Source organism: Haemaphysalis longicornis, unplaced genomic scaffold, assembly GCF_048455015.1.
Source record: "Haemaphysalis longicornis isolate Haplotype H1 unplaced genomic scaffold, Haemaphysalis longicornis Haplotype H1 scaffold_3, whole genome shotgun sequence".
NCBI lineage: Eukaryota > Metazoa > Arthropoda > Arachnida > Ixodida > Ixodidae > Haemaphysalis > Haemaphysalis longicornis.
Genome location: NW_027526335.1, coordinates 105,439,840 through 105,467,316, shown reverse-complemented (window position 1 = coordinate 105,467,316; position 27,477 = coordinate 105,439,840). Strand labels below are relative to the sequence as shown.

At 49.2% G+C, this 27,477-nt stretch overlaps 1 protein-coding gene and 19 non-coding genes across 20 annotated transcripts; 19 read left to right on the top strand and 1 right to left on the bottom strand.

Annotated features, from left to right (window-relative positions):
• Positions 1–4,971: 4,971 nt before the first annotated feature.
• On the bottom strand, positions 4,972–5,040 carry Trnac-gca (transfer RNA cysteine (anticodon GCA)). The gene has a single exon. It is a non-coding gene; the product is annotated as a tRNA-Cys (tRNA).
• Positions 5,041–6,751: 1,711 nt separating this feature from the next.
• Trnag-gcc (transfer RNA glycine (anticodon GCC)) lies at positions 6,752–6,822 on the top strand. Its single transcript has one exon. It is a non-coding gene; the product is annotated as a tRNA-Gly (tRNA).
• Positions 6,823–11,218: 4,396 nt separating this feature from the next.
• Positions 11,219–11,289, top strand: Trnag-gcc (transfer RNA glycine (anticodon GCC)). The gene has a single exon. It is a non-coding gene; the product is annotated as a tRNA-Gly (tRNA).
• A 3,652-nt stretch (positions 11,290–14,941) lies between these two features.
• On the top strand, positions 14,942–15,012 carry Trnag-gcc (transfer RNA glycine (anticodon GCC)). Its single transcript has one exon. It is a non-coding gene; the product is annotated as a tRNA-Gly (tRNA).
• Positions 15,013–15,304: 292 nt separating this feature from the next.
• Positions 15,305–15,375, top strand: Trnag-gcc (transfer RNA glycine (anticodon GCC)). The gene has a single exon. It is a non-coding gene; the product is annotated as a tRNA-Gly (tRNA).
• A 291-nt stretch (positions 15,376–15,666) lies between these two features.
• On the top strand, positions 15,667–15,737 carry Trnag-gcc (transfer RNA glycine (anticodon GCC)). The gene has a single exon. It is a non-coding gene; the product is annotated as a tRNA-Gly (tRNA).
• Positions 15,738–16,029: 292 nt separating this feature from the next.
• Trnag-gcc (transfer RNA glycine (anticodon GCC)) lies at positions 16,030–16,100 on the top strand. The gene has a single exon. It is a non-coding gene; the product is annotated as a tRNA-Gly (tRNA).
• A 292-nt stretch (positions 16,101–16,392) lies between these two features.
• On the top strand, positions 16,393–16,463 carry Trnag-gcc (transfer RNA glycine (anticodon GCC)). The gene has a single exon. It is a non-coding gene; the product is annotated as a tRNA-Gly (tRNA).
• A 292-nt stretch (positions 16,464–16,755) lies between these two features.
• On the top strand, positions 16,756–16,826 carry Trnag-gcc (transfer RNA glycine (anticodon GCC)). The gene has a single exon. It is a non-coding gene; the product is annotated as a tRNA-Gly (tRNA).
• A 292-nt stretch (positions 16,827–17,118) lies between these two features.
• On the top strand, positions 17,119–17,189 carry Trnag-gcc (transfer RNA glycine (anticodon GCC)). Its single transcript has one exon. It is a non-coding gene; the product is annotated as a tRNA-Gly (tRNA).
• A 292-nt stretch (positions 17,190–17,481) lies between these two features.
• Trnag-gcc (transfer RNA glycine (anticodon GCC)) lies at positions 17,482–17,552 on the top strand. Its single transcript has one exon. It is a non-coding gene; the product is annotated as a tRNA-Gly (tRNA).
• Positions 17,553–17,844: 292 nt separating this feature from the next.
• Positions 17,845–17,915, top strand: Trnag-gcc (transfer RNA glycine (anticodon GCC)). Its single transcript has one exon. It is a non-coding gene; the product is annotated as a tRNA-Gly (tRNA).
• Positions 17,916–18,206: 291 nt separating this feature from the next.
• On the top strand, positions 18,207–18,277 carry Trnag-gcc (transfer RNA glycine (anticodon GCC)). Its single transcript has one exon. It is a non-coding gene; the product is annotated as a tRNA-Gly (tRNA).
• A 292-nt stretch (positions 18,278–18,569) lies between these two features.
• Positions 18,570–18,640, top strand: Trnag-gcc (transfer RNA glycine (anticodon GCC)). The gene has a single exon. It is a non-coding gene; the product is annotated as a tRNA-Gly (tRNA).
• A 292-nt stretch (positions 18,641–18,932) lies between these two features.
• Trnag-gcc (transfer RNA glycine (anticodon GCC)) lies at positions 18,933–19,003 on the top strand. The gene has a single exon. It is a non-coding gene; the product is annotated as a tRNA-Gly (tRNA).
• Positions 19,004–19,294: 291 nt separating this feature from the next.
• Trnag-gcc (transfer RNA glycine (anticodon GCC)) lies at positions 19,295–19,365 on the top strand. Its single transcript has one exon. It is a non-coding gene; the product is annotated as a tRNA-Gly (tRNA).
• Positions 19,366–19,657: 292 nt separating this feature from the next.
• Positions 19,658–19,728, top strand: Trnag-gcc (transfer RNA glycine (anticodon GCC)). The gene has a single exon. It is a non-coding gene; the product is annotated as a tRNA-Gly (tRNA).
• Positions 19,729–20,020: 292 nt separating this feature from the next.
• Trnag-gcc (transfer RNA glycine (anticodon GCC)) lies at positions 20,021–20,091 on the top strand. Its single transcript has one exon. It is a non-coding gene; the product is annotated as a tRNA-Gly (tRNA).
• A 346-nt stretch (positions 20,092–20,437) lies between these two features.
• Positions 20,438–21,661, top strand: LOC144175358 (uncharacterized). The gene has a single exon (XM_077704439.1). It carries the CDS (start codon positions 20,438–20,440, stop codon positions 21,659–21,661), a length of 1,224 nt encoding a protein of 407 aa, XP_077560565.1.
• A 3,567-nt stretch (positions 21,662–25,228) lies between these two features.
• On the top strand, positions 25,229–25,299 carry Trnag-gcc (transfer RNA glycine (anticodon GCC)). The gene has a single exon. It is a non-coding gene; the product is annotated as a tRNA-Gly (tRNA).
• The last annotated feature ends 2,178 nt before the right edge of the window (positions 25,300–27,477 follow it).

Here is a 27,477-nt window from a genome sequence, read left to right as displayed (position 1 = left end):
TCAATCCGTGCTGATATTCGCAAGCTGCCAAGCCGCGGTACCGGTGGCGATTGCTATTGTTATTTCAGGTTCCGCGTAGTCACATGTCTGTTATCTCTCTGTTTACATTATGACCGAACGTAGCGCGTCGGCCTTCCACTGTTCCGATCTTCCGTGGACGGTAATTTGTGTCTGGCCATCGCCTCGTGTATTTTTAAAATACAGGAGGCGATGGTCTGACCCAGAGCCTTAGAAGGCTCTGGTCTGACCAAGTTTTTCGCGCCCTCACGTAGCACTGTCTGCCTGAACGCAGTTTTGTGCCCATGCCGTTGGCCGAAGCTGTGTGTGTGTTGTGGTCGCTTCACGATGAACTTCGACTGCGTGATCCTGCCGGTGGACTGTGTTTACTATATTTGAATTATCAGTAGCCACTATGCAATCTGGCACAAGTTGTGTATTGTGTGAGCGATTTTTATAAGATCCTTCACGACTTGCGCCGGGATGAAGTGACTTGTTCTCCCCAGAAATCGAAAGAAGCGACCCTTACGACGAAAAAAGGGCCATCGATCGCCTGTTAATTTCGCGCTTACACCTCAAAGCGTATGCAGTGACGCTGCGTTCGTTCGAAACCATTTCTTGATTGTCTTGAAGTTGAATAAAATGTGTGCGTCAAACCGGGTCTTTTGATTCAGGGCATTGTGTGCTGCTTTGCTTCCACTACGGTGCGTACATAGGTAAAATGATATTTGTATCACGTTATACACGTGTTTCATTCCATACTGGCACCAAGGCGCTGTTAGCAGTAGTTTGGGAGCTCGCAAAAGCTCTAGGTACACTTCTGGCAGATAGGCTAATAGGCAACTCGCTTCGCAAAACATTCAACATACGGCGGAATATGTGTTACCATATCAGGACGAAAAATATTTACCGTTGCACGCTGTCACAAGTTCAGCTAACAGATGGCGCCAAGATGTTAAGTCGAGTGCATCGAAGTGACAAAAAACCCGATTATACCTAACGAGAATGCAAATAAAAGAGCGCCCCTATCGTTGGTCTCAGCGCGGTAGCTCTGTCCGCCAAACATTTTGTAGGAAAAGTAAACGGCTGCGGGGCACATTCGAATTGTTTGACCACCATTAACGTCCCATGTGGCACCATGATTGACGCACACAGAGTGGCAAGTTAGGAAAGAGTGGGGCGGACAGGTTATTTTGTTGTATGCTCCGACGGCGTGATTCCGATCTTTCGCCGCCGAATAAACGCTGAGAGGGCTTCGCGGCCGTTCAACTTTCGTCTGTCTCCAACTTGCTATTTGCCTTCAGTGTCCTTTTTAGCGACAGTATGGTGAAGAGGTAGGCGTATAACCCGCCGTGGTGGCTTAGTGGCTAAGGCGTTGTGCCGGTGAGCCCAAGGACGGGGGTTCGATTCCCGACCGCAGCGCCCGCTTTTCTGGCGGGGGCGAAAAGTTAGAACGCCAGCGTGCTCGAGATTTCGGCTCACGTTAAAAATCCCCAGGTGGACAAAGTTACTCCGGAGCCCTCCACCACGGCTCGCCCCATCGCCTGTGCAGCGTCGGCGTGTTAACCCTCAAAATAAATCAACCATGTGAGCCTATCTATACGTGTTCCGGCTTACGTGACATTATCTCCTCCTGTTTGCGCAGCGTATTGCCTCTATTGCCTGTATCGTCTAGCAGTACAGTACACTCTCGATAAACGGAACTTCAAGGGACCGGAAAAATTAGTTCCGTTTAACAGGAGTTCCGTTTACTGAGAGAGATGTTCTAAGGTGCAAATTTATGTGCGTACACACTTCTAAGGGCATTTCATGGAACTCTAACCATTAGAAAGTGACTGTAGCTGATAGTTTTCAGAAAGCAAGAAAACTACAAGAAGCGCAGGCACAGCATTCACAAAGTTGATTTGGCAACAATGAGTCGCAGTGCACTACAAAATGCGTCAATTATTTTTGTTTGAGTCCTTGCTACTGCATTTTCACGGAGGCTAGAGGCCTCAACTTCGCGAGTGCTTACGAGCCACCGAATTTAGAAGACGGCAACGTGGAAATGAAGGACGAATGGCACAACGATGGCACGAACGAGGCGACAGGAGGTGAGCCCTGTAGCCTCGGCGTCTAGAATCGAGACCGAACGACTGGAACAAGAACTGCGATGTTGCATTCGTTGCGCTAACACGGCTAACCACTTACGAGACAAGGCTTACGAGGCCAACAAGGCTAAAAAAGCATGGAGGAAGAAAAAAAAAACAAGAACGAAACAGCCGGAACCCTAAAAAGCTGATTATCATGCCAGTGGATTTCACAAGAGGTTCCATTTCTGGTTCCGTTTACACGGTGATGCGGAAATTTTAGTTCCGATTAACAAGAGTTTTTTTACGATATCTGAATACAAAACCCACCAAATTCCAGGCAACTGTTTCGTTTAAGCGGCAATTCCGTTTAAGCGATTTCGGTTTATCGAGATTCTACTGTATTTTCATAGTTTCGGTGAGTAAGGCCAAAATCGACGTCATGATACGGAGGATGCACAAGCGAGCGCTGGGTTTGAGCGAGTCAACGAGTACAAGGAGACTCCTGCAACTAGGCACCCACAACACGGTCGATGAGCTCATCGAGGCGCAACTGGAGGCGCAGCGAGAGCGGCTATCGTCAACCAAGACAGGCAGAACCATTCTTGAGACACTGGGCCAAGGACACCGAGCCATGGGAAGACAACTGCAAGAACTCGACCCAGAAACGCGCGCAAACATACGCATGAGCCCCATACCGACGAATGTACACCCAGAATACAACCGAGAAAGGAGAAGGGCGAGGGCCAAGTACATCGTCGAACAACACGGCGACGACCCGAGAACGAGATACGTCGACGCGGCGGACTACGGCAAAGGCAGATACGTCGCGGTCACGATCAATGCAAGAACAGGAAGAAAAGCCATGGCAGCGAGCGCAAGGTGCGAGAACGCCACGGAGGCCGAGGAAATCGCCATAGCCCCGGCAATGACCGAAGCCGACTGCGACACAATATTGAGTGACTCCCAAGAAGCCGTCCGAAACCTGGCGAACGGACGCGTAAGCAGCAAAGCAATCAAGATCATCAAGAAGTCGGGTACCCGAGAAGGCCGGAGAGTAGAAGTCAGGTGGATTCCGGCGCACGCGGGCGAATGCTCGTCGCACGCACCGAACCACAACGAGACGGCCCACAGGGAGGCGCGCGCACTAACACACCGCGCCCCCAGAGTGGAAAGCCGCCCCGAGTGGGAATGGTGGACAGAGACCAAAGATAGGGCCCGAGGTTACGGTGAAGCATTAAAAAACGCGCGACTGTCCAGAAGAGAATATCCCCCGCCCCATCGGGCCCTGAGCCGCGAAGAGGCGACGATTCTCAGACAGCTACAGACGGCGTCGGTCACTTCGCCGGCGGCACTACACCGCATGTACCCAGAGGAGTACACATGCAGCCTATGCGAGGTATGCAAAAAGGGGCCGGCCAACCGGTGGCACATCATGTGGGACTGCGCCACCGACCCAGAAGGCGCCAGCTTCGAAGATTACCCGGCACAACTACAGGAAGCCATCGAATCAAGAGACAAGACGAAGCAAGAGTGGGCCATCCAGCAGGTCTTCACTGCACTCGAAAAGCACGGACTCCGTAAAGGGGCCTGCGCCAATTAGGGTAGCGAAGAAGATGCGACGACCGGCCACGTCGGGACGGGGGTCATAACAAACCCCCGCCCACTACAGGATCGATGTGAATAAAGTCCTTTCCAGTCCAGTCCAGTCCAGACTGGCCAAGTATTGTCGACTGATACCGATGCTCGATATCGCGCTTGTAGACCATTGTAAAAGCGCAAACGGCACTGAGCTCAACCTGCGTCCGTTGATCCCGAAGGGGTGGCTAAACATAGATAACCACAAAGAACTACGGGCACTTTCTGGCTGCTCGAGCCCTACCCCTCGCGTTTACCCAGTGAAGGAACTCTCAATTCGTTAACACGTTAGAAAGAACAGCGCAAGGACGCGGACGACAGAACGTAAAAAAGACAGTACAAGCGCTGCTTTTACTAGGAACTGACTCCTTCTGTAGCAAAGTAACCGAGGGCTGACTGACGCACGTGTCGCCTCTTTTCGCTATCATGTAAGCTTCAAAAATTTCGCGCGTGCGCGCTCCCAAGTAGTGCTTAAGACCCTTGGTGTTCTCAAAAAGCGGTGGGGTGCACCAACACTTCTCCTGGTGCCGACGCGTAAGGCATACGCGTGCTCCCTCAGGCGTTCGTTGAGACATCTCCCCATATGTTTAACGTACACTGCACCGCACCTGAGAGGGTGCGGTGCAGTGTACGGTCTGTCGTCCGCGTCCTTCCGCTGTTCTTTCTAACGATGTATAGCCAACTATAGTTGGCCAACTATAGTTGGCTATAGCCCAAACCCAAGCCTTACTTAGCAATGACACAAAACGCTTTGCTTTCGTTTCATAATAAGCCGTTACTAATTTGTGGAATTGATTTCTTCCGAGCGCGTGTAATCATGATCCTGATAGTTCTTATTGGTATTAAACTTGTATAATTGGAACTTTGATGGCTTCCGTAACACACGCGGGAATCGGCCGGTGATTTCGACTGCACTGCTGTGTATCCCGATCGTGAAATCATGATAGGTGCAAAAGTTTCGAAATGCAATACGTGCATCGCATGCTGACAGCCACAAACAATCATTTGGCTTCCATCTTTTATATCAAACGCGCAGTTACAAGATCTCTTGCTTAGTCAAAACCATTTTTTTAAATTCACGGCATCCGTTCAACCGCGCAAGTCTCCCAGACATTGACGATAATTTCTGAAAGCAGCCTGTTCTCTCTATTAACTTTTTACGACAAGAAAAATTACAACAAGAAAGCGACCACGGCTCATAATAAAGCTGTATGAGTGCTAAATCTGCTCTTGAAATCAGAGTCCACCCACAAAAAATAAAAAAGAATGCGTCGGCCGGGAATCGAACCCAGGCCACCCGCGTGCAGCGAGTATTCTACCACTGAACCACCGACGCTTTTTTTTTGTTTAGTTCCCTTCCTTGACAGGATGACAAAACAAAAACACACGTAACTGATAATGTGTACACTCAATACTCAATACAAACACTAGAACTGCAGCCCTTCTTGGGCAAGCGGGGTGATTTCAATATTCTTTCACTACCAACAATGCTTCAATTGTGGGTAGCCACTCTGGTTTAGAGGGCTGAAATTTCTGTATCTGCACGAAAGAACCTATTGACTCTTTGAAGCAGTGTCTGATGATTCTGGCATCTGGGTCGGAGTAGCGTACCGCCATCCGGTTTCTCCAGATGCTATGTAGTCCATACAGCATAATTGTGTCAAGCGGCACACCGTCCTCATTTTCATCGTTCAAAAACCTAATACCGTAAGCACCCCCAGGCAAATCTTTTTTGAGCGTTCGCTGGAGGATACCCCAAAAGAACACCCACCCCCAACAGTCCAAGAACACGTGCTCAATTGTTTCTGGCTTTCGACACAGAAAACAGTGCACACCCCATGGCACAAACCATCCCTTTTCCTCCATCCAGGTCTTTACTTGCAGTGTTCCAGTATGGAGTTTAAAAAAGAAAGATTTCACTCCACCTGGGACCGTCATTCTTTTCACCCGCTTAAGTACATCTCTCTCAGGCCTTAGATTACACTTGCTGCGGTATATTGGCACTGGCAATACACTCTCCACGATATCCTTGTACAGTTTCTTCCGACTCACCCCGCTTAAGTACTCTAAAGAAAAACGCACTGAAAGAAAACGGTATGACCACACCATTTCCTTAAAAAATCCACGTACAGTTCCCCTCATGTACTCAGAGCACACAACAAATTCAGGCAAAAGTCTTCCAAGTCGCAGCTGATAAACCGTCCTAAGAAACGCGTCCGACATTTTTCATTTGAGGCAATATCAAGGCGGTTTAGGAATGCCCTTCTAAATGTAGGTCTTGTTTCAGTGGCGCAGCTGGGCCTGGTCCCGTTTTATTAATACTGATCAGTTTGACGATCTGCTAAACTACAACCACTAGCGAGGCGCAAAACAATGCAGCTGAATCCTTTCCAACGGTCTTCCCACTCAGGAAACTGCCATACGATGGCTGTTTGACTGTACCAGGAAACGATTTTGAATAGCAGGAATTGTTTGCGCAAACATTTCATCTCCTGTGTCAATCTCAACTTGAACGGGGGTCGTCTTAATCCCTACTGGCCTGCTGCCAATTTGCAAACTCGCTAATTGGATGCAGCGGTGCAGGGCATGCTGATAACACTGGCAAGAAAAGCAGTGACCTAGATTAGATAATATAACGGGAGCTACAAAGCCGGCTTTCCGTAGGTTCGTGACCGAAGGCAAAGCCGTCGGCGTCGGTGGTTCAGCCCACCTATTTTTGCCATTCGACTATCCTGGTGAGCCACCTTATGACATGTTCGTGTTGATTGGTTTGTACAATCTGTGGCGATGCCGCTTATGTGATAGGCATGCTGAGCCACCAAGATCAACTAAGTCTTATTTCCGAGAAACTGTGGCATTTGTACATAGTGTGTATAGTTCGCTTGATCAACCACCTGACTGGTTCCCTCTTTTGAACGCTCGTGTGTGTTTGCCTGAATTTTGATGTATATTTGCTTCTCATAACTTCAGGGTATAATTTTGTTTTCTTGTATTCGTCGTACTGCAACGTCCGAGCGTATTTTCCTATGTAATAAAGAAAAAAAAAGGCGTTGGTGGTTCAGTGGTAGAATACTCGCCTGCCACGCGGGTGGCCCGGGTTCGATTCCCGGCCGACGCAGATTTTTTTTTTGTTGATTCCCCTTCCGTTCCGTCTTCTAAAACTACTCACCGCCCCCAATTCATTCGCGAAAGGCATTCAGGACGCACCGGATTGTCAACGTCGGTGCATATGCTGTTCGAATTGCAAGGGACCCAGTCGAAACAGATGACAAGAAAAGATTCTGTAGTTTTGTCTTATTTTCGCGTGTCGTACTCTCGTGTTGTCGTATTCTTGTCACGTCGCGATTCTGATGCTCTGTCGTGTGTGGTATTCCTGTCCCGATTTTGATGTTCCGTCGTGCCGAATTCCTGTCCTGTCGTTATCTAGATGCTCTATCAGTAGTTGCACATGGTTTGAATGTTATTGCACATTGTGAAGTGTAGCGTAAGTGGCAGTACTGTTGTGACTACAGAAATGTTTGTCTTTGAGAAAATTGACTTTGTTGTTGCGACAATAATGTGTGTCGTAACAACAGGCTTTGTCGTAGCAACAAGATTTCTGTCATCACAACATAGTTTTTTTGTCGTACGACAGGAATACTTGTTTGGTTTTTGCGGTATTCCTTTTGTGATTTTAGGCTGGACAGTGTCGCAGCAGCGCGTGGTCCCTTATTGTGCATACTACCCATCTTCCTATCTACCTTACGCCAATTTTGAAAAAGAAAGAGCAGAGTGCACCCTTTCCCTAATGTTGGCTGCGAAATATATGTTACTTTTTTAGTAAAAAAACTCTTGCTTGCTCATGTCGTACGGATGCTGCGTGAATATTACCGAAAACAAGTTTCAAGAGCAAGAATGTTTCGTGCGACCATTCATCCCTTTGCCGGTCCCAATGAAATCAGCGGGTATGGAAATGATTGCTGGCCAACTGCCCCAGTACAAGTGAAGGAGAGTGCAAGCAGCTAACAAAGATTGTTCCACAATCGAATACATATTACGAGCGAAAAAAAATAGTCGGAAAATTCAGAACATTGGGCGATCGCACTTGGCGTTCGCTGTGGGTGATTAATTCACGTCAAAACCAATAAGCCCAACTTTCAGCCTTAACTGCACTTCAACTCTAGGGGCCAAAGTGACGAGCAGTGACCCCGTGACCCCTACGATAGCAGACACAAACTCTCCTTCCACACCGGCCTTGAATCGGCGGCCGAGTCGCCAGGCAGCTGGACGGCAGTTTAGAAGGCGGCGGAGCGTCGCGCGCAAGACGATCAGAGCGGAAGAGGATGTTGTCGGCACTGCTCCAAGAAAGGCGGCGCGCGCCCGACTCTGAAGGCGCCACACGTATACAGTCGGCATGAGAGCTCGGGGTGCGCAAGACGTGATAAGACTGTGCGGTAGAGGCTCAGAGCTCGGGGCGCGCAAGACGTGATAAGAAGACTCTGTGCGGTAGAGTCGAAACAGCTATCGGCGGCCGTGGCTTTTCAACATCGGTTGTGGCAATTCGCCGTGAGGACTAAACTTCTTGACGCCCGGTGCATATGCTACATCACATGGATGGACAATAACATCGTCGGGACCATCTCCCTCCTTTGTTGGTGCGAACGTTGTTTATTGCGGTGTGACAGTGTTCTGCCCCTGCGTAGGAGCGGGAAATGACGGTGTGCAATGCTGGAATGACAATGGTGCGGATGTAACGAAGCGCGCCAGTTCGGTACGATGGTAGCAGTTCTTCTCAGTGTCATGATTATGCGTCAAGGGCTCGCGCTGGGTTTCGGTGGTGTGGACCAATGGCTTACGCGCCAATTCTTTGATGAATTGGCGCGTAATTCTTTTGCGCATAATTGGCGCGTAATTCCTTGAGATTACTTTTTGTTGCTGTTTCATTGTTAATTCTATAGCTCCGGTAAAATTCGTACGAAATGCGGAAAGGCGGGATTCTCAGGGTGGATATACCAATGAAATAAACCTATAAGAATTGTCTGTGATATCGTGAATTTGTATATGATACTTTTTCATGGAGTTGGCAACTTTCGAACGCACACCACAGCCAGAACAACTGCGCTGTAGCAAAAAGGTATGACTCCACACTTTAAAAAAAAAAAAAACTTTCATCTTGTATGAACTTCGTATTCCGTTTGGTGGACCACAATGGTACCCTGAAGTGGTATAGCCCGACAAAAAAAATCATCCGAAAACAACATTCGCAATACGTTCCCCCATTAGCTGCTATTTCGTTTTGGTTGGGTGTTTGTAGTGCAGCTAATCCTGAAGATCGCATGACAGTCATGACAGAGACGGCACCAGATGTCTTGCCGCAACTGGTGCCTTATTTTATACTGTGGGCGTGGCTCGGTGTAAGAAAAAAGTGTCATGCCGTGACGTGAGGCTATAGGTGAAATTATGCTATTTTAAGACGGTCGTAACCCTTTAATCCAGTACATAAATCCTCTATTTTGCGTAGAAACGTTCAGTAACCGAATACATCAGATATTTCAAATAAGCGGCCGTCAGCCGAACATTGGGCGGGGTTGTTTCATTTATGTTTTTGTCTACTTCAATAGCAACCCTCATACCCTTTGTATTGCTGCTGCTATGGCGGAGCATTGTGCATTGTTTCGTATGCAGTTGCAAGAATATTGAACAATGCGTGAATTCTTGCCAAGCTTTGTGAAACTTTTGCCCCGCAATGCTTCGCTGCAGCAGTACTGGACACAGAGTACAAGTCAGAACGATAAAGTCGCGGTTAACTGCTGTCCAAGCTGTTGGTAAGAGGACAGAAAACAATGCAACCACAAGTGTGTTCGTAAACACTCACTGACTCACTCACTCACTCACTCACTCACTCACTCACTCACTCACTCACTCACTCACTCACTCACTCACTCACTCACTCACTCACTCACTCACTCACTCACTCACTCACTCACTCACTCACTCACTCACTCACTCACTCACTCACTCACTCACTCACTCAACCTACGCTGCGTGAAGTGGGTCACACGGCACAAGGAGGAGGATCATGCCGCCCCTCGTCTCTTGCCCACATTTGTAAAGAGCGGGATATCCGCCACTGACTCTTACGGACGTAACCTTGATACCGGACATCATTCCGCCCCTGTAGGTTATAAGGAGGTGGTCTTTATGGTAATTAAGATCTGTCGTGACATAAGGTCGAAAGGAAAAAAGTTCCTTGAAACCAGCCAAAAGTCATACTTTAATTTTTTTCCTTTTCAAGAACGTTCACCCACCTCCCCTCTTATTATCATTGTAATCAGCTGATTTATTGCCTACTGCAGGATGAAGGCTTCTTCTTTTAATTCCCGCTAATACACTGCGCTGCCCTAATTCATTCTTTGCCGCCAAAAGTTTGTTTCATCCCGCCATAAAATTATTGGTCTCCTCGTTCGTTTAGTCTCGCCCCTATGATTAGAGACGCATAGGTAGTGGAATAAATCAGATTTGTCTTAAAATAGCGCAACAGCCTAACACCTTAACTGTCTTTGTGATTTCTGGCTTTATCTGCAACATCTTAGCCGTAGGGTGCAACAAGCGGGTTTGATTTGTGGTGCAGGTGTTGTTAGCATACGTACGTATGTTACCTACAGACAATAATTTTTGCTATAGACAGGCATACATCTCACCTTGCGATCTGTCAAACACAAATCTATATAGAACAACCTTTCATTGTATGTGATTAAAATGTAGCAGTTATTCTTTTTGTCTGCGGAGGTACGACTACAAATAAGTCTAGTAATATTGAGAACTAATTGCGAACAGTTTTTTTTCTAGAAAAAATTTAAGCGCATGTTGGACAACGACGAAGGAGAGACACCACGAAGCGCTTTGTCCTTTTCCGCATGCGCTATGAATTTTTTAACAGTGCAACACCAGCTTGTCCATGAACCTATATACTAGTAATTAATTTGTTCAAAAACAGCCTAGTAAACCATTTCTTTTCGTTTTATTTTTGAAAACACGTGAAAAACAACCGAAATGTCAGAACAACCGACTACACCGAGACGGGTCTCAGTCTAGTTCCAAATAATGGGCATTCTTGGGTCGACTCTTGGTTATACCACGTAAAAGGCACGTGACGAACACTACTGGAGGATGCCACCGAGGCGCATGGTTCTCGAAGCCGGCAAAGGTCACACCAAGAAACGACGAAGGCTACGTCCCACCGATATCTTTGCGGGAAATGGTGGAAACTTCAGTTCGAGCTGAGTACCACCCCGCTTTTACAAGTGTAAAAGGATGGACGTGTATTTGCAACGTGTATTACGGCATGAGGGCACACTGATTTTTTTTTCATGGTGCGGCAGAATTTTCATTCAGGGGCGCTTTAAATTGACAAGTTACATGCAGCGGGGCAGAGCATACTTACGGCACTGACAAAAGACGCAGTGGCCTAGATACTATAACCGGCTTTACAGAACCGGCTGTGCGTAGGTTTGCTTCTAACGCGGAAAACGTCGGCGTCGGTGGTTCAGTGGTAGAATACTCGCCTGCCACGCGGGTGGCCCGGGTTCGATTCCCGGCCGACGCAAGGTTCTTATTTTTTTTCTTTAACAGCGGAAGTGTTGCAAAAGCTGTTAGTGCGCCGTTACAGGAAAAAAATGCAAAGAGAATGCTGTACGCTCGTGACCGCATCCCTCTAGGCATCCGCCGAGCGTTCCCGGCACGCGCAGAGGCTTTAGCAAAAAAAAACTAAAAATAAATAAAAAACAGGCATAAAACCACGATGCGTGAGAAAATAAAATGCCAAGCGCGCATGAGCGCGTGCCTCGCTGTGGACGCCGACTCTCTGGCTCGCTCAGTGGCTTTAACAAAGAAAAAAAAAAGGAATTCCAGTGCTATCGTCAAGCGGTACCGCGCCTGTAATGCTTGGCATGACGGACACGACCATATCGATGCATGTGACGATGACTACTACTAGCACAGCGCAAAGCAACGACCGAACATGTAAATAAACAATTTCAAACTTCCACAAATGCGTGGTAATTTGTCCTTCCGTGCTCACGTATAAATAAATCCTGCAGCTTCGCTATGGTTTAAGCCTTGCGAGACTTAGTGCACGCTTCGCCAGTTCAGCTTGAGGAGGTCTACAATGATTGGGATTATTTGCAGCCTCTTCGGCGCATATGACGACGATTACTAGCACCACAACTATACAAGTGAACAATGATACTGAAGCTTAACCATGTGTCCGGCAATGCTCACCTGCAACAGCTTGGCTATTCAAATCTTGCGCGTGAGTGCAAGCTTCCCTGAATTTTTTTCGTAAGCATCCCTTCTGCGATGTTAAGCGTACCATATATATCTCACAACTCGCTTTAACCGCCGCTCATAAATAGCGCTTCATTTCTTATGGGTGGATAAGAGGGTCTGTAGGACTGCTCTTTTGGGTGAAAAGCTCCTGCAATTCCATTGCCAGATGTGGTAGTCTTCACGTATCTTCTTCCAAGTCATCGTCATCAGGGAGAGGGGCGGAGCAGGTGGGGTCAGAGAATGATTTGGCGTATTTGGGAGGTAATTGTTCCTTCATGCATGTAAGGAGTTCCATATGGAGGGCAGTAATTGAGTCTTGCATTGCTGTCTGGGTGGCTACGATGGTTTAGTGGAGGTTTAGGTACTCTTGTCCTTGTGTCTCAAAAGCTAGTGCTAGATGGGGGGATTTTGTCTGATTTGTCATAACCCGTTTCTGACGAAGGGGCTTTGCATTTGACAGGTGGCGTTTGGGTGGGGACGGTGGTAGGGTCGAGGTTGGGCTGGTGGGGCGAGTAGAGGGGGTTTGGAATGGCTGTGTTGCTGCTGGCGGTGTAGTGCGTTTTCTTGTCGAAGGCGGGTGGCCTCTACTCGAAGTGACTGTATTTCCTTGATGAGTGCTTCGTATTGTGAGGGGACGGTGGGTGTGGTAGTTGTGTTTGCGTGAGGGAGGGTTGAGGGAGGGAGCATACCCCGGGAGCTCACCTGAGTTGAAGTGCAGCTGCTGGTGGGTCCTGCTGTTGGCGTGAGGACTTGGCTGTAGGTCTTCGATGAGTGGGAAGGGGTGAGGGGTGCCGTGCCGGATGCAGTTGGGGAGTTTTTGGCTCGGTCCGACTGCGAGTTCCGCTCTGGGGGTCGTTTCTGGGTGCGTCGCAGCTGGCACCTTTTGGCGCAGCCTGCTGCTCCCGTGATGTGGCCTTCTCCGCAGAGAATGCATGACGGCTTGCAGGGGGGCTGTTCGGCGGGGTTGGTGGTGCCGGAAGTGGTGCAGCGTGGGGTTGGTGGCAAGTTTGGGCAAACGTCCCTCCTGTGTCCGGGGGTCCAGCAGTTGAAACATGCCTCAGACTTGCGTTTGAAGGGGCAGCAGCGGAGGAGAGCGGCTCTGTAGCGTACCCAGTAAGGAACAAGGGTGCCGTTGAAAAGTACTTGAACAAGGTGAGTTTTGTGCAGGCGTTTGACGTCGTGTATTTGCAGAGCCAGGTTGTTGTCCACAAGACTGCGTAGGATGGTGTCCGGGTCGTCAGAGAGCGGTAGGTCAAAGAGCACGCCGACGGTGGTGTTGGCGGGGGAAGGCATATGGTTGGCGAGGGGATACGTGGCGTCTTGATAGCGCAGGGAGGAGAATGTAAGGTATTTAAGGGCTCTATCTTCTGAAGGGGTGCCAACTTCATCATACTCAGTATGATGAAGTTGGAACGGTGGTGTATTCGGAGTTAATCTTCCGGCGTCGAGCTGGACGACGCCGAACGACGCCAGACGCTCCCCGCGGGCGCATCTTAGTATGCTCGGTATTTTTTTTAATTATCTTTTGCGAGCTCGTCACGCGGCGCAAGCCCATGCGCAAGACCGAATGATACCGGGCGCTCCTCATGAGGACCCCGCTCAGGTGCCCCTGCATTGTTTTTTTTGTGTGAATACAACCGGACCAAGATCAAGCTTAAACAGGTCTGCTGTTTGAAGTCCGAACCCCTGTCATCATAGAGCAGTAGCTTAACCAACTGGGCCAACTAGGAGAATGGCTACGTGTAGTGCCAGAGAGAAGTAATCGACAACTCGAACTGACTGAATTAAGTGGCAGCTTTCCTCGCAATTTAGAAGCTTCCCCGGAAAGGCTCGGCACACATGTTTTTATGCCCATTTCAATCATAACACACATGTTGTAATCTTGCAGTCCCCGACATAGTTTTCGGACCCCAATTTCCTGACTGCCAAGCGTTTTTTTGGAACCCGTGCTTTTTTATTTATATTTTTTGGACCGAATGTCTGTCTGCACATACTACTTGTGGTCCGTGCGATGTCAAAAGAAATACGGGTCGTCGACTGTGTGGCTACCTTGGACAATAGTGCATTGTTATACCTACACCGGCACCAATTTCGGACGCAGACTGCAGTTATTTGAAGTTGAAAGAAACCAGGTTTTTAAACGCAATGCTTTACGGGCAGGAAGCTATGTCCAAGAGCAGTAACATGCTAAAAATCACTCTATGGTATACTCGGTAATTTCTCTACAATTACCCGGCAAAAGCGGACGCCCGGCGACAACTTCTACATGCTTCCTTTTGTCCTATACGCTGGGGTTGGGTGTGAGAGTGATACATGTTGGAACCTATAAAAGATACGGGTACGAATTCAAAAAGATTGTAATATACTGCAGGACTTAAGGAGCCTGTAGAAAGCACAGAATCACGGTAGTGAAGGTTTTTTTGTAATTCTGTTGTGCGAAAGTCTAAGAAGCCCAGAATCAGATTGATTTTTTGCCTGTAAAAGCTGTGTTTTAATGCAAATACATAGGGCAATCTTCGGTGAAACACGAAAGAGGTAGGCATCGAATATGAACCACGTGGTGCCTCAAGCTGACGAGAGCGAAGGTTGCTCAGAAGGCAGTGTTTACGCTAACAGAAAGCAACAAATCACTGATGGCAGATATTTTCTTGATGATGGTTTCCGCTACATGCTACATCGATACAGTTTAGTCTCTCACGGTGGAATTAAGAATAAGAGTAAATGTATTTCTGCCGTTTACCAGGCCAAGTGCATGCTGTACTTTCTTGAAAAGGCGCCAAGATTTCTCTTCACAGCACTAGACACGTTGATAACTTGCCCTTAGCGGCGCAACACGCGTTCACGCGAAGAAAAAACTGCGATGACCTACATTCCGGCAGACATTGCGAAAGTGGCTGTGAATACACTTTTGTTCTATTTCCCGACCATCGGCGTCGGTGGTTCAGTGGTAGAATACTCGCCTGCCACGCGGGTGGCCCGGGTTCGATTCCCGGCTGACGCAGGTCACTCTTTTTTGTTCATACGCTCTTCCTGCCAAAGTCGTGGAAGCCCTTACTGCATCGCTGTAAAAGAGCGGGAAGAGAATGCAAACTATCTGGCGTTTGCTTTTTGTGTTAACAGGTATGTTTATGATGTGCATCTTACCCATTACAGCATGTTCGGTCAAATGATTCGTCAAAGTCGTAGGCAGCAGGCAGTGACCGAGAGTTCGGTCACACCAGAAGTGACCTAATTAAAGAAACTCGTTTTGAAACCAGACGAGGAACGGTATCCAGTTCTGCTGCCTTGCATCGGCGTCGGTGGTTCAGTGGTAGAATACTCGCCTGCCACGCGGGTGGCCCGGGTTCGATTCCCGGCCGACGCAGGTGACTCTTTTTTGTCATACGCTCTTCCTGCCAAAGTCGTGGAAGCCCTTACTGCATCGCTGTAAAAGAGCGGAAAGAGAATGCAAACTATCTGGCGTTTGCTTTTTGTGTTAACAGGTATGTTTATGATGTGCATCTTTCCCATTACAGCATGTTCGGTCAAATGATTCGTCAAAGTCGTAGGCAGCAGGCAGTGACCGAGAGTTCGGTCACACCAGAAATGACCTAATTAAAGAAACTCGTTTTGAAATCAGACGAGGAACGGTAAGCAGTTCTGCTGCTTTGCATCGGCGTTGGTGGTTCAGTGGTAGAATACTCGCCTGCCACGCGGGTGGCCCGGGTTTGATTCCCGGCTGACGCAGGTCACTCTTTTTTGTTCATACGCTCTTCCTGCCAAAGTCGTGGAAGCCCTTACTGCATCGCTGTAAAAGAGCGGGAAGAGAATGCAAACTATCTGGCGTTGGCTTTTTGGGTTAACAGGTATGATTATGATGTGCATCTTACCCATTACAGCATGTTCGGTCAAATGATTCGTCAAAGTCGTAGGCACCAGGCAGTGACCGAGAGTTCGGTCACACGAGAAGTGACCTAATTAAAGAAACTCGTTTTGAAACCAGACGAGGAACGGTATCCAGTTCTGCTGCCTTGCATCGGCGTCGGTGGTTCAGTGGTAGAATACTCGCCTGCCACGCGGGTGGCCCGGGTTCGATTCCCGGCCGACGCAGGTCACTCTTTTTTGTTCATACGCTCTTCCTGCCAAAGTCGTGGAAGCCCTTACTGCATCGCTGTAAAAGAGCGGGAAGAGAATGCGAACTATCTGGCGTTTGCTTTTTGGGTTAACAGGTGTGTTTCTGATGCGCGTCATACCCATTACGGGAAATTCGGTCGAATGATCCGTCAAAGTCGTAGGCAGCAGGCAGTGACCGAGAGTTCGGTCACACCAGAAGTGACCTAATTAAAGAAACTCGTTTTGAAACCAGACGAGGAACGGTATCCAGTTCTGCTGCCTTGCATCGGCGTCGGTGGTTCAGTGGTAGAATACTCGCCTGCCACGCGGGTGGCCCGGGTTCGATTCCCGGCCGACGCAGGTCACTCTTTTTTGTTCATACGCTCTTCCTGCCAAAGTCGTGTAAGCCCTTACTGCATCGCTGTAAAAGAGCGGGAAGAGAATGCAAACTATCTGGCGTTTGCTTTTTGGGTTAACAGGTGTGTTTCTGATGTGCATCTTACCCATTACAGCATGTTCGGTCAAATGATTCGTCAAAGTTGTAGGCAGCAGGCAGTGACCGAGAGTTCGGTCACACCAGAAGTGACCTAATTAAAGAAACTCGTTTTGAAACCAGACGAGGAACGGTATCCAGTTCTGCTGCCTTGCATCGGCGTCGGTGGTTCAGTGGTAGAATACTCGCCTGCCACGCGGGTGGCCCGGGTTCGATTCCCGGCCGACGCAGGTCACTCTTTTTTGTTCATACGCTCTTCCTGCCAAAGTCGTGGAAGCCCTTACTGCATCGCTGTAAAAGAGCGGGAAGAGAATGCAAACTATCTGGCGTTTGCTTTTTGGGTTAACAGGTGTGTTTCTGATGCGCGTCATACCCATTACGGGAAATTCGGTCGAATGATCCGTCAAAGTCGTAGGCAGCAGGCAGTGACCGAGAGTTCGGTCACACCAGAAGTGACCTAATTAAAGAAACTCGTTTTGAAACCAGACGAGGAACGGTATCCAGTTCTGCTGCCTTGCATCGGCGTCGGTGGTTCAGTGGTAGAATACTCGCCTGCCACGCGGGTGGCCCGGGTTCGATTCCCGGCCGACGCAGGTCACTCTTTTTTGTTCATACGCTCTTCCTGCCAAAGTCGTGTAAGCCCTTACTGCATCGCTGTAAAAGAGCGGGAAGAGAATGCAAACTATCTGGCGTTTGCTTTTTGGGTTAACAGGTGTGTTTCTGATGTGCATCTTACCCATTACAGCATGTTCGGTCAAATGATTCGTCAAAGTCGTAGGCAGCAGGCAGTGACCGAGAGTTCGGTCACACCAGAAGTGACCTAATTAAAGAAACTCGTTTTGAAACCAGACGAGGAACGGTATCCAGTTCTGCTGCCTTGCATCGGCGTCGGTGGTTCAGTGGTAGAATACTCGCCTGCCACGCGGGTGGCCCGGGTTCGATTCCCGGCCGACGCAGGTCACTCTTTTTTGTTCATACGCTCTTCCTGCCAAAGTCGTGGAAGCCCTTACTGCATCGCTGTAAAAGAGCGGAAAGAGAATGCAAACTATCTGGCGTTTGCTTTTTGTGTTAACAGGTATGTTTATGATGTGCATCTTACCCATTACAGCATGTTCGGTCAAATGATTCGTCAAAGTCGTAGGCAGCAGGCAGTGACCGAGAGTTCGGTCACACCAGAAGTGACCTAATTAAAGAAACTCGTTTTGAAACCAGACGAGGAACGGTATCCAGTTCTGCTGCCTTGCATCGGCGTCGGTGGTTCAGTGGTAGAATACTCGCCTGCCACGCGGGTGGCCCGGGTTCGATTCCCGGCCGACGCAGGTGACTCTTTTTTGTCATACGCTCTTCCTGCCAAAGTCGTGGAAGCCCTTACTGCATCGCTGTAAAAGAGCGGAAAGAGAATGCAAACTATCTGGCGTTTGCTTTTTGTGTTAACAGGTATGTTTATGATGTGCATCTTTCCCATTACAGCATGTTCGGTCAAATGATTCGTCAAAGTCGTAGGCAGCAGGCAGTGACCGAGAGTTCGGTCACACCAGAAATGACCTAATTAAAGAAACTCGTTTTGAAATCAGACGAGGAACGGTAAGCAGTTCTGCTGCTTTGCATCGGCGTTGGTGGTTCAGTGGTAGAATACTCGCCTGCCACGCGGGTGGCCCGGGTTTGATTCCCGGCTGACGCAGGTCACTCTTTTTTGTTCATACGCTCTTCCTGCCAAAGTCGTGGAAGCCCTTACTGCATCGCTGTAAAAGAGCGGGAAGAGAATGCAAACTATCTGGCGTTGGCTTTTTGGGTTAACAGGTATGATTATGATGTGCATCTTACCCATTACAGCATGTTCGGTCAAATGATTCGTCAAAGTCGTAGGCAGCAGGCAGTGACCGAGAGTTCGGTCACACGAGAAGTGACCTAATTAAAGAAACTCGTTTTGAAATCAGACGAGGAACGGTAAGCAGTTCTGCTGCCTTGCATCGGCGTCGGTGGTTCAGTGGTAGAATACTCGCCTGCCACGCGGGTGGCCCGGGTTCGATTTCCGGCCGACGCAGGTCACTCTTTTTTGTTCATACGCTCTTCCTGCCAAAGTCGTGGAAGCCCTTACTGCATCGCTGTAAAAGAGCGGGAAGAGAATGCAAACTATCTGGCGTTTGTTTTTTGTGTTAACAGGTATGTTTATGATGTGCATCTTGCCCATTACAGCATGTTCGGTCAAATGATTCGTCAAAGTCGTAGGCAGCAGGCAGTGACCGAGAGTTCGGTCACACCAGAAGTGACCTAATTGAAGAAACTCGTTTTGAAATCAGACGAGGAACGGTATCCAGTTCTGCCGCCTCGCATCGGCGTCGGTGGTTCAGTGGTAGAATACTCGCCTGCCACGCGGGTGGCCCGGGTTCGATTCCCGGCCGACGCAGGTGACTCTTTTTTGTCATACGCTCTTCCTGCCAAAGTCGTGGAAGCCCTTACTGCATCGCTGTAAAAGAGCGGAAAGAGAATGCAAACTATCTGGCGTTTGCTTTTTGTGTTAACAGGTATGTTTATGATGTGCATCTTTCCCATTACAGCATGTTCGGTCAAATGATTCGTCAAAGTCGTAGGCAGCAGGCAGTGACCGAGAGTTCGGTCACACCAGAAATGACCTAATTAAAGAAACTCGTTTTGAAATCAGACGAGGAACGGTAAGCAGTTCTGCTGCTTTGCATCGGCGTTGGTGGTTCAGTGGTAGAATACTCGCCTGCCACGCGGGTGGCCCGGGTTTGATTCCCGGCTGACGCAGGTCACTCTTTTTTGTTCATACGCTCTTCCTGCCAAAGTCGTGGAAGCCCTTACTGCATCGCTGTAAAAGAGCGGGAAGAGAATGCAAACTATCTGGCGTTGGCTTTTTGGGTTAACAGGTATGATTATGATGTGCATCTTACCCATTACAGCATGTTCGGTCAAATGATTCGTCAAAGTCGTAGGCAGCAGGCAGTGACCGAGAGTTCGGTCACACGAGAAGTGACCTAATTAAAGAAACTCGTTTTGAAATCAGACGAGGAACGGTAAGCAGTTCTGCTGCCTTGCATCGGCGTCGGTGGTTCAGTGGTAGAATACTCGCCTGCCACGCGGGTGGCCCGGGTTCGATTTCCGGCCGACGCAGGTCACTCTTTTTTGTTCATACGCTCTTCCTGCCAAAGTCGTGGAAGCCCTTACTGCATCGCTGTAAAAGAGCGGGAAGAGAATGCAAACTATCTGGCGTTTGTTTTTTGTGTTAACAGGTATGTTTATGATGTGCATCTTGCCCATTACAGCATGTTCGGTCAAATGATTCGTCAAAGTCGTAGGCAGCAGGCAGTGACCGAGAGTTCGGTCACACCAGAAGTGACCTAATTGAAGAAACTCGTTTTGAAATCAGACGAGGAACGGTATCCAGTTCTGCCGCCTCGCATCGGCGTCGGTGGTTCAGTGGTAGAATACTCGCCTGCCACGCGGGTGGCCCGGGTTCGATTCCCGGCCGACGCAGGTCACTCTTTTTTGTTCATACGCTCTTCCTGCCAAAGTCGTGGAAGCCTTTACTGCATCGCTGTAAAAGAGCGGGAAGAGAATGCAAACTATCTGGCGTTTGCTTTTTGGGTTAACAGGTATGTTTATGATGTACATCTTACCCATTACAGCATGTTCGGTCAAATGATTCGTCAAAGTCGTAGGCAGCAGGCAGTGACCGAGAGTTCGGTCACACCAGAAGGGACCTAATTAAAGAAACTCGTTTTGAAATCAGACGAGGAACGGTATCCAGTTCAGCCGCCTTGCATCGGCGTCGGTGGTTCAGATTCTACTTCCGGCCACCGAAGCGTGCGGACGCAGAATCATGAGCTCCAGCGGAGCGGCGATAGCGGCTCAGCCGAGCCGCGGAAACAGGCCAACGGGAAGCGATAACGAGGAGTACCAGATTATTCTGCTGCAACTGCCCACCGGACGCATCGTTTTAAACACGGTGTTTTTGCACGGCGACGTGAAGGCCAGACCTTTTAAGGTCGAAGATTTTCGGGATGCGCTCGCACGGACTGGTCTGCTCCCCGAGGTTGTCGCGTTGGGGGCATACCAGATAAACCATGTGTGGGCAGTAACGTTCAGCAGCGCCGAAGCAACGAAGAAGATGCTCGCGGTCACGGAACTTCAAGTAAAGGGCCGGCGCTGCGTCGTCATCGACCCGCAAGATCAACAGGTCAGACTGAAGTTGCACTGGCTGCTTCATGGCGTCGCCGACGACGACATCCGGGCTGCCTTTGCGTCGTACGGCAAAGTGACCGAAGTGAACCGGGAGCGGTGGCGCGTCCAGGGCGTCACCGACAAGGGTTCTACGACGAGGACGGTGCTGCTGAAGTTGAAAAGAGGCCTCAAGGTTGACAACCTGCCGCACCAGATAAAGGTTGCAGGGGAGCTCGCCCTCGTCGTGGCACCGGGACGCCCCATGCAGTGCCTTCGCTGCAACGGCCAGGGCCATGTGCGGCGGGACTGCAAGGTGCCCCGTTGTTCCAAGTGTCGGCGTTTTGGTCACGTCGAGACGCAGTGCGTGCCCTCGTACGCGTCAGTGACGGGACCCGCTGACAGCGAGGGTGCTACCGACCACCTTATGGACGCCATCGAGGCAGAGGAAGCAGCCAAATGCGCTGGTGGTGGCGAGCCCTCCGAAAATACCACCGTGACCCCAAGGGAAGCCTGCCTCACCCAGGAAGTGAAAACCCCCGAGGCCACCCCAGCAGCAACGGCACCACCAGAGGAGGTCTTGGGTGAACGTGACCAAAAGTGCTCGACACCCGAGCCCCCCGCTGCACTGGTGGGGCAACACCCAGAGAAGATGGACACCGACGGAGCAGCGGCAGGGTCAGCCAAACGCCCCCACGTTGACGCTGCTGACGAGAACGACAACGTGGGTAAGAAGAACAGCGAGGAGCCGCCGGCGAAAACAACGCAGATACGGCGCCCGTCGTTCAGACCCAAGCCCACCATACCGCCCGAAAGGAAACCCCCGGAAACGCGCCCCCAACAGCTCAACGCAAGGGACAGCGCAGCAGCGGGCGGTAGCGCGTAGCCAGCTCAAGACGCGAAAGGTAAGCGCCATGCTCTCCGCCTCTCATTGAACGAAACTGTCTGACGACCTCGCCCTTAACGTAGCTACACTCAACGTCAGGGGATTGGCTGGGAAAAGAAAACAGAGCCAAGTGTACCGGCTGTTAACCGAGCATGACGTTGATGTGTTGGCGGTTCAGGAAACGAAGGTGCAGGGGGAGGCAGAGACTGAGAGCATGGTGCGGCGTTTCACGTCGAGGTACTTCGCATGTGTTAGTCACGCAGTCGGCACTTCGGCGGGTTGCGTGCTTTTTGTGCGAAAGCTACCGGGCTTAGCTGTCCAAACCGTGACGTCGTGCTTGTCAGGCCGATTAGTGGTGTGCGATTACTCCTTTCGCAGTGTCGAGTGGCGCGTTTTGTGCATTTATGCCCCCAATTCTGGGGACGAACGTGCCGACTTTTTTGTTAGTATTAGGCAGCACCTTACCACTGATCGGCAAATAATACTATTAGGGGATTTCAATTGCGTCTTAACGGCACGCGACAAGACAAGTAAAAGGCCGTTCAAGGACGTCAGCACTGCTTTGTTGTCTGAGCATATTGTGGAATTCGGTCTGGAGGATGTTGCCGAATGTTTGGAGGGCGCAAGAAGTGTGCAATACACGCACTTTCAAGGCGCTAGCCACGCCCGACTGGACCGGATTTACGTATCCTTGGAAACGGTCGCAATGTGCAGCAATTACAGTGTTTTGCCATTGTCTTTCAGCGATCATTGTCTGGTCGCGTGCAGAATAGGGCACAAAAAACGGCGGAACAATTTTATATGGGAATTATGGAAGTTAAATAAAAAGATCTTAAAAGACGAAAATTTCAGCAACATAGTAAAGGACCAAATTAGCAAAATCGAACAGGCCAGCCAAAATAATATCTTGGAAACGTGGGAACTAACAAAAGAAGCGTCAAAAATTAAAGCGATCGAATAGGCCAGCTGCATAAGGTTCGAACAAAATGAAAAGGAAACGTTGCTCCGAGAATTGCTAAAAACACTGACAGAGCAAGAGGGCAAACAGCCGGGCGTGTACAAAGACGATATCAGGCAAACAAAACAAAAGCTAGAAATAATCGACGAAGAGCGCTATCACGGAGCGCTTGTATGAGCAAGAGCGGTCCAGGCGATAGCGGGGGGAAAGACCTACAAAGCGGGCCTTGGGGCTCGAGAAAGCGCATGCTCGTCGTAATCATATAACCGAGATTGAATGGAACGGCGAAACTTCAGGGGATAGCAAGCACATCGAGCGTGCCTTTTTTGAGCACTATCAGTCGCTTTTTGCCTTTCGCTCTGCCGATGTTGAAAGCTTCAAGAAAGAATTCCTCAGCAACATGCCTAAGCTTGACGACGAAACGAAGGAGTGGCTACAACAACCAATAGCATTGAAGGAAGTTGAAGACGCCATTGACAATTTAAACCCAGGCAAATCGCCAGGCCCTGATGGTTTGACTGCGGCGTTTTACAAAGAATTTAAGAGTGAACTATCACCGGTATTAGCTGTGGTTTTTAATGAATCGTTTAAGTTGAAATCACTGCCACCTTCTTACGGAACTGCTCACACGGTGTTAATTTTTAAAACAGAAGATGTTGGAAAACTTAAGCAGGTTGCGTCTTATAGGCCCATTTCACTTACGAACGTGGACTATAAAATATTTATGAAGATACTAGCAAGTAGGCTCCAGGGAGTGATACATAAAATAGTCGGTCCTCATCAGACTTGCGGCATACGGGGAAGGTCCATTTGCACCAATATACATAAGGCAAGGTGTGTGCTTGAGTGTTCCGATGCCATGCATGTAGGAGTCGTTGTGCTTCAGCTAGACCTTGAAAAGGCCTTTGATTGTGTATCACACGAAGTATTGTTCTCTATTTTGGACTATATCAACGTCGGTTCTGTTATCAAAGAGGGGGTAGCATTGGCGTACCGGAATTGCACCACGCGGTTAGTTGTGAACAAAGCATTGGGAGCGCCCATTAACGTGCAACGCTCTGTACGCCAGGGCTGCCCCCTCAGTCCACTTTTGTTCTGCATTTATATTGAAACATTGTGTTTACGTATCCTCACAGACGTCGAAATTCGAGGGTTCCGAGTGCATGAGGCCGAGGTAAAAGTATTGGCTTATGCAGACGACATTACGGTATTCTGTGAGAACAAAGACAGTATCAGTAAAGTAGTTGAGATAACAAAACAGTTTAGTACAATGACAGGGAGCCTTGTAAATTGGGGAAAGTGCCTGGGGTTCTGGCATGGAGAATGGCAATCAACCCCTGACACTTTCGCCAACGTAAGCTGGGTAACAACACCCGTAAAGTACCTGGGAGCCCCGCTACAGTTTTATAAAGATAGTGAGCCGTATTGGCACGAACTAGCACAGGAGACTCGAGCAAAGGCAGACAAGTGGAGGGGGGCGTGTTTGTCAACCTTTGCTAGGGCAACAGTGTGCAACCTGTTTTTCGTTAGTAAACTGTGGTACGTGATGCAAGTGCTGCACTGTTCGCGTACAAATGTGCAAAAGCTGCATCGGGTCCTTGCTGTATTCGTGTGGGCCTCGAATTGGGAGAGGTGCAGCCGCACCAACCTGTTCAGGCGAATCAAAGATGGGGGTCTGGGATTGGCGCACTTATTTGTGCGACAGCTTGTAAATAGATGTCTGTTTGTAAGGGATGTAAGGGACCCCTTTCTGAGGACAGTATGTCAGGTAAGGTTGGGCAGGCTTCTGCCTGACTTTGTTGTAACCACTGGGCATATGCATGGAGGCATTTTTGGTTTTTTCAAAGAAGTCGTTGGAAGTGTAAATTTTTTGAACGCGCGGTTTTCAAAAGAATACTTAAGTACGGTAAAAAGGAAAAACCTGTGTAACGATATTGTGGATACCGTGTTCCCTGTGCCAATGTACAGAGCTATGTACTCTGGAGGCCCAGGCAAGGACGTCCTTAAGAGGGTGAAAAAGATGTAAATTCAGCAAGGGGTCAAGTCTTTTTTCTTTAGGCTGCATACAGGTACATTATTAGTAAGAACATTTATGGAACAGAGGGGGCTATTTGTACCATGGGGGACAGACTGTTTTAGATGTAAATTACCAGAGACAATCGACCACGTGTTTTTGCATTGTTGTGAGGGGGTGTATTTATGGGATGTTCTACAAAGGACATTACGAAAAGACTTTCCGTTAAACCCTCACGGTATACGATTTCTTGCAGTGGACAATGAGGCTGGAGGGCCTTATGATTTAGTAATGGTACTGGGCCTCCATAGCATATGGCGCTCGCGCACAGCAAGACTGTATAATGATGTTGATGCCCGTTTTGCACTACAGTATTTCAAAGAGAGTGTTGGTCGCTTTGTCCAAATTATTAAGTCTCGGGAGTTATTCCCGGTTTGGCTGCCAGAAATGGAGCAGCTGACAAAGATCAGGCTTTTTTAATGACAACGCCAGCCCGTTATTCGCTGGCAGCCCCATTTTTCCTGAGTTGAGTGTTTTATTGTGATGATCTGTAATGTTTTGTGTGTTGTCAAAACCAGGCAATAAAGAAAAAAAAGCGTCGGTGGTTCAGTGGTAGAATACTCGCCTGCCACGCGGGTGGCCCGGGTTCGATTCCCGGCCGACGCAGGTCACTCTTTTTTGTTCATACGCTCTTCCTGCCAAAGTCGGGGAAGCCCTTACTGCATCGCTGTAAAAGAGCGGGAAGAGAATGCAAACTATCTGGCGTTTGCTTTTTGTGTTAACAGGTATGTTTGTGATGTGCATCTTACCCATTACAGCATGTTCGGTCAAATGATTCGTCAAAGTCGTAGGCAGCAGGCAGTGACCGAGAATTCGGTCACACCAGAAGTGACCTAATTAAAGAAACTCGTTTTGAAATCAGACGAGGAACGGTATCCAGTTCCGCCGCCTTGCATCGGCGTCGGTGGTTGAGGATTCTGCTTCCGGCTGCGCTTGCGTACGGACGCAGGATGTCTGGCTCCTCGGGAGCGGTAAATGCGGCCGAGCTTGGCCGCGGAAACAGGCCTTCGGGAACTGACAACCAGGATTATCAAGTTATGCTGCCTCAACTGCCAACAGGAAAGTTTGTTTTGAACACTGTTTTTTTGCACGGTGACGTGAAAGCCAGGGCTTTCCGCGTAGAAGATTTCCGAGATACGCTCACTCATTTGGCGCTGCTCCCAGACGTTATCGCTCTGGGGGCGTACCAAATGAATCACGTATGGGCGGTTACCTTCAGTAATGCCGATGCCGTGAAGAAAATTCTTGCGGCCGACGATGTGAAAGTCAAGCAGCGGAAGTGTCTAGTGATCGACCCGCACAACCTCGACGTAAGGATTAAGCTCCATTGGCTTCTACATGGGGTGCCCGACGATGAGGTGCGCACGGCGTTTCTGCCCTATGGCAAAGTGACGGACATCTCAAGAGAGCGGTGGCGTGTTTTCGGCGTCACCGACAAAGGCTCGACGACTCGATTTGTGACCTTGAAGCTCAAAGTGGGCCTGACACCGGACGACATACCGCACCAGTTACGCGTAGGCGGCGACATGGCACTTGTGATTGTTCCAGGAAGGGCACCGCTGTGTCTTCGGTGTCAACTACAGGGACACGTTCGGCGCGAGTGCCGCGTACCACGGTGCTCACGCTGCCGGCGTTACGGTCACACGGAGGAGGCGTGTTTGAAAACTTACGCAAATGTGGCAGCACCGGGTGGGAGCTCGGAAAAGTCCGAGCTCCTAATGGATGAAGACGACGCTGAGGAGGCCGCCAAAGGATTGCAAGACCAAGATACACCGGTGACAGAGCCAGATAAACCGCCAGAATCTGATGAAAACCTGAATGCACGTGGTGGCGGTGCACAGAAATGTTCGCCCGATTTTCCACCATTACCTGACGCAAGCGCGAAGGGAGGTGGAAACGCCCCTGCGCCGGCAACGTGGGATACCCCAGCAGAGAGTGTAGAAATCATGGACACAAGCCTGGACGCCAGCAAACTACGCACCAGCAACAGTGTTGCGAAAAGACCACACGGAAGCAACGAGGAAGGAGAACGTGAAAACGAGGCGGCGGCATCCGGTGAACCACCACCTAAATCGACGGTCGTGCGTCGTCCATCCTTCAAGCCGAAACCGAACGTTCCACCAGACCGGAGACAGTTGAACGAACCGACGACGTAGAAACAATTGCTGTGCTTGTGGTGCGCTGCGTGATGGGACTTGATAACGAAAATTACTAGAGGCCGTCCTTCTGAGGTATGGTTTCTTCTTTTTCACGAACACGATTGCAGCGCTACATGGGAAACTTGCTTTTCCCTATGAGCATTATTGTGTTTTTTGGTGCTTTTAAAAGGGGCACGACCGAACCGTATGCTCTCGTACGTACATAAATGGCCCTAAATCTAGAGACAACAATGCGTGTAGCCACAATAAACGTAAGAGGGCTATGCGCAAAAAAGCGGCAATATCAGCTAAGTAGGCTCTGCATGGAAAATAATCTGGACATCATTGCGGTACAGGAAACAAAAATAGACAACGAAGAGCAAACGGAGCGGATGGTCCTATCATTTACGTCCCGATATTATGTTTGCATATCCCATGCAGTTGGTCTATCTGGTGGCTGTGCCCTTTCCCTTAACAAATCGATGGGCAATGTGATTGAAAATGTAGTTTCATGTGAAACTGGACGGCTTATTGTCTGTGACTTTACTTTTTCTGGCTTAAGTTTCCGAGCTATATGCCTTTATGCGCCTAACAAAGCAACTGAACGTAAAGTGTTTTTTGAGCGCATTGAGTGTTACCTCGATGA

Excerpts from the sequence above, each read along its gene's own strand:
- LOC144175358 (XM_077704439.1), top strand. The coding sequence starts at position 20,438 with ATGAGCTCCAGCGGAGCGGCGATAGCGGCTCAGCCGAGCCGCGGAAAC.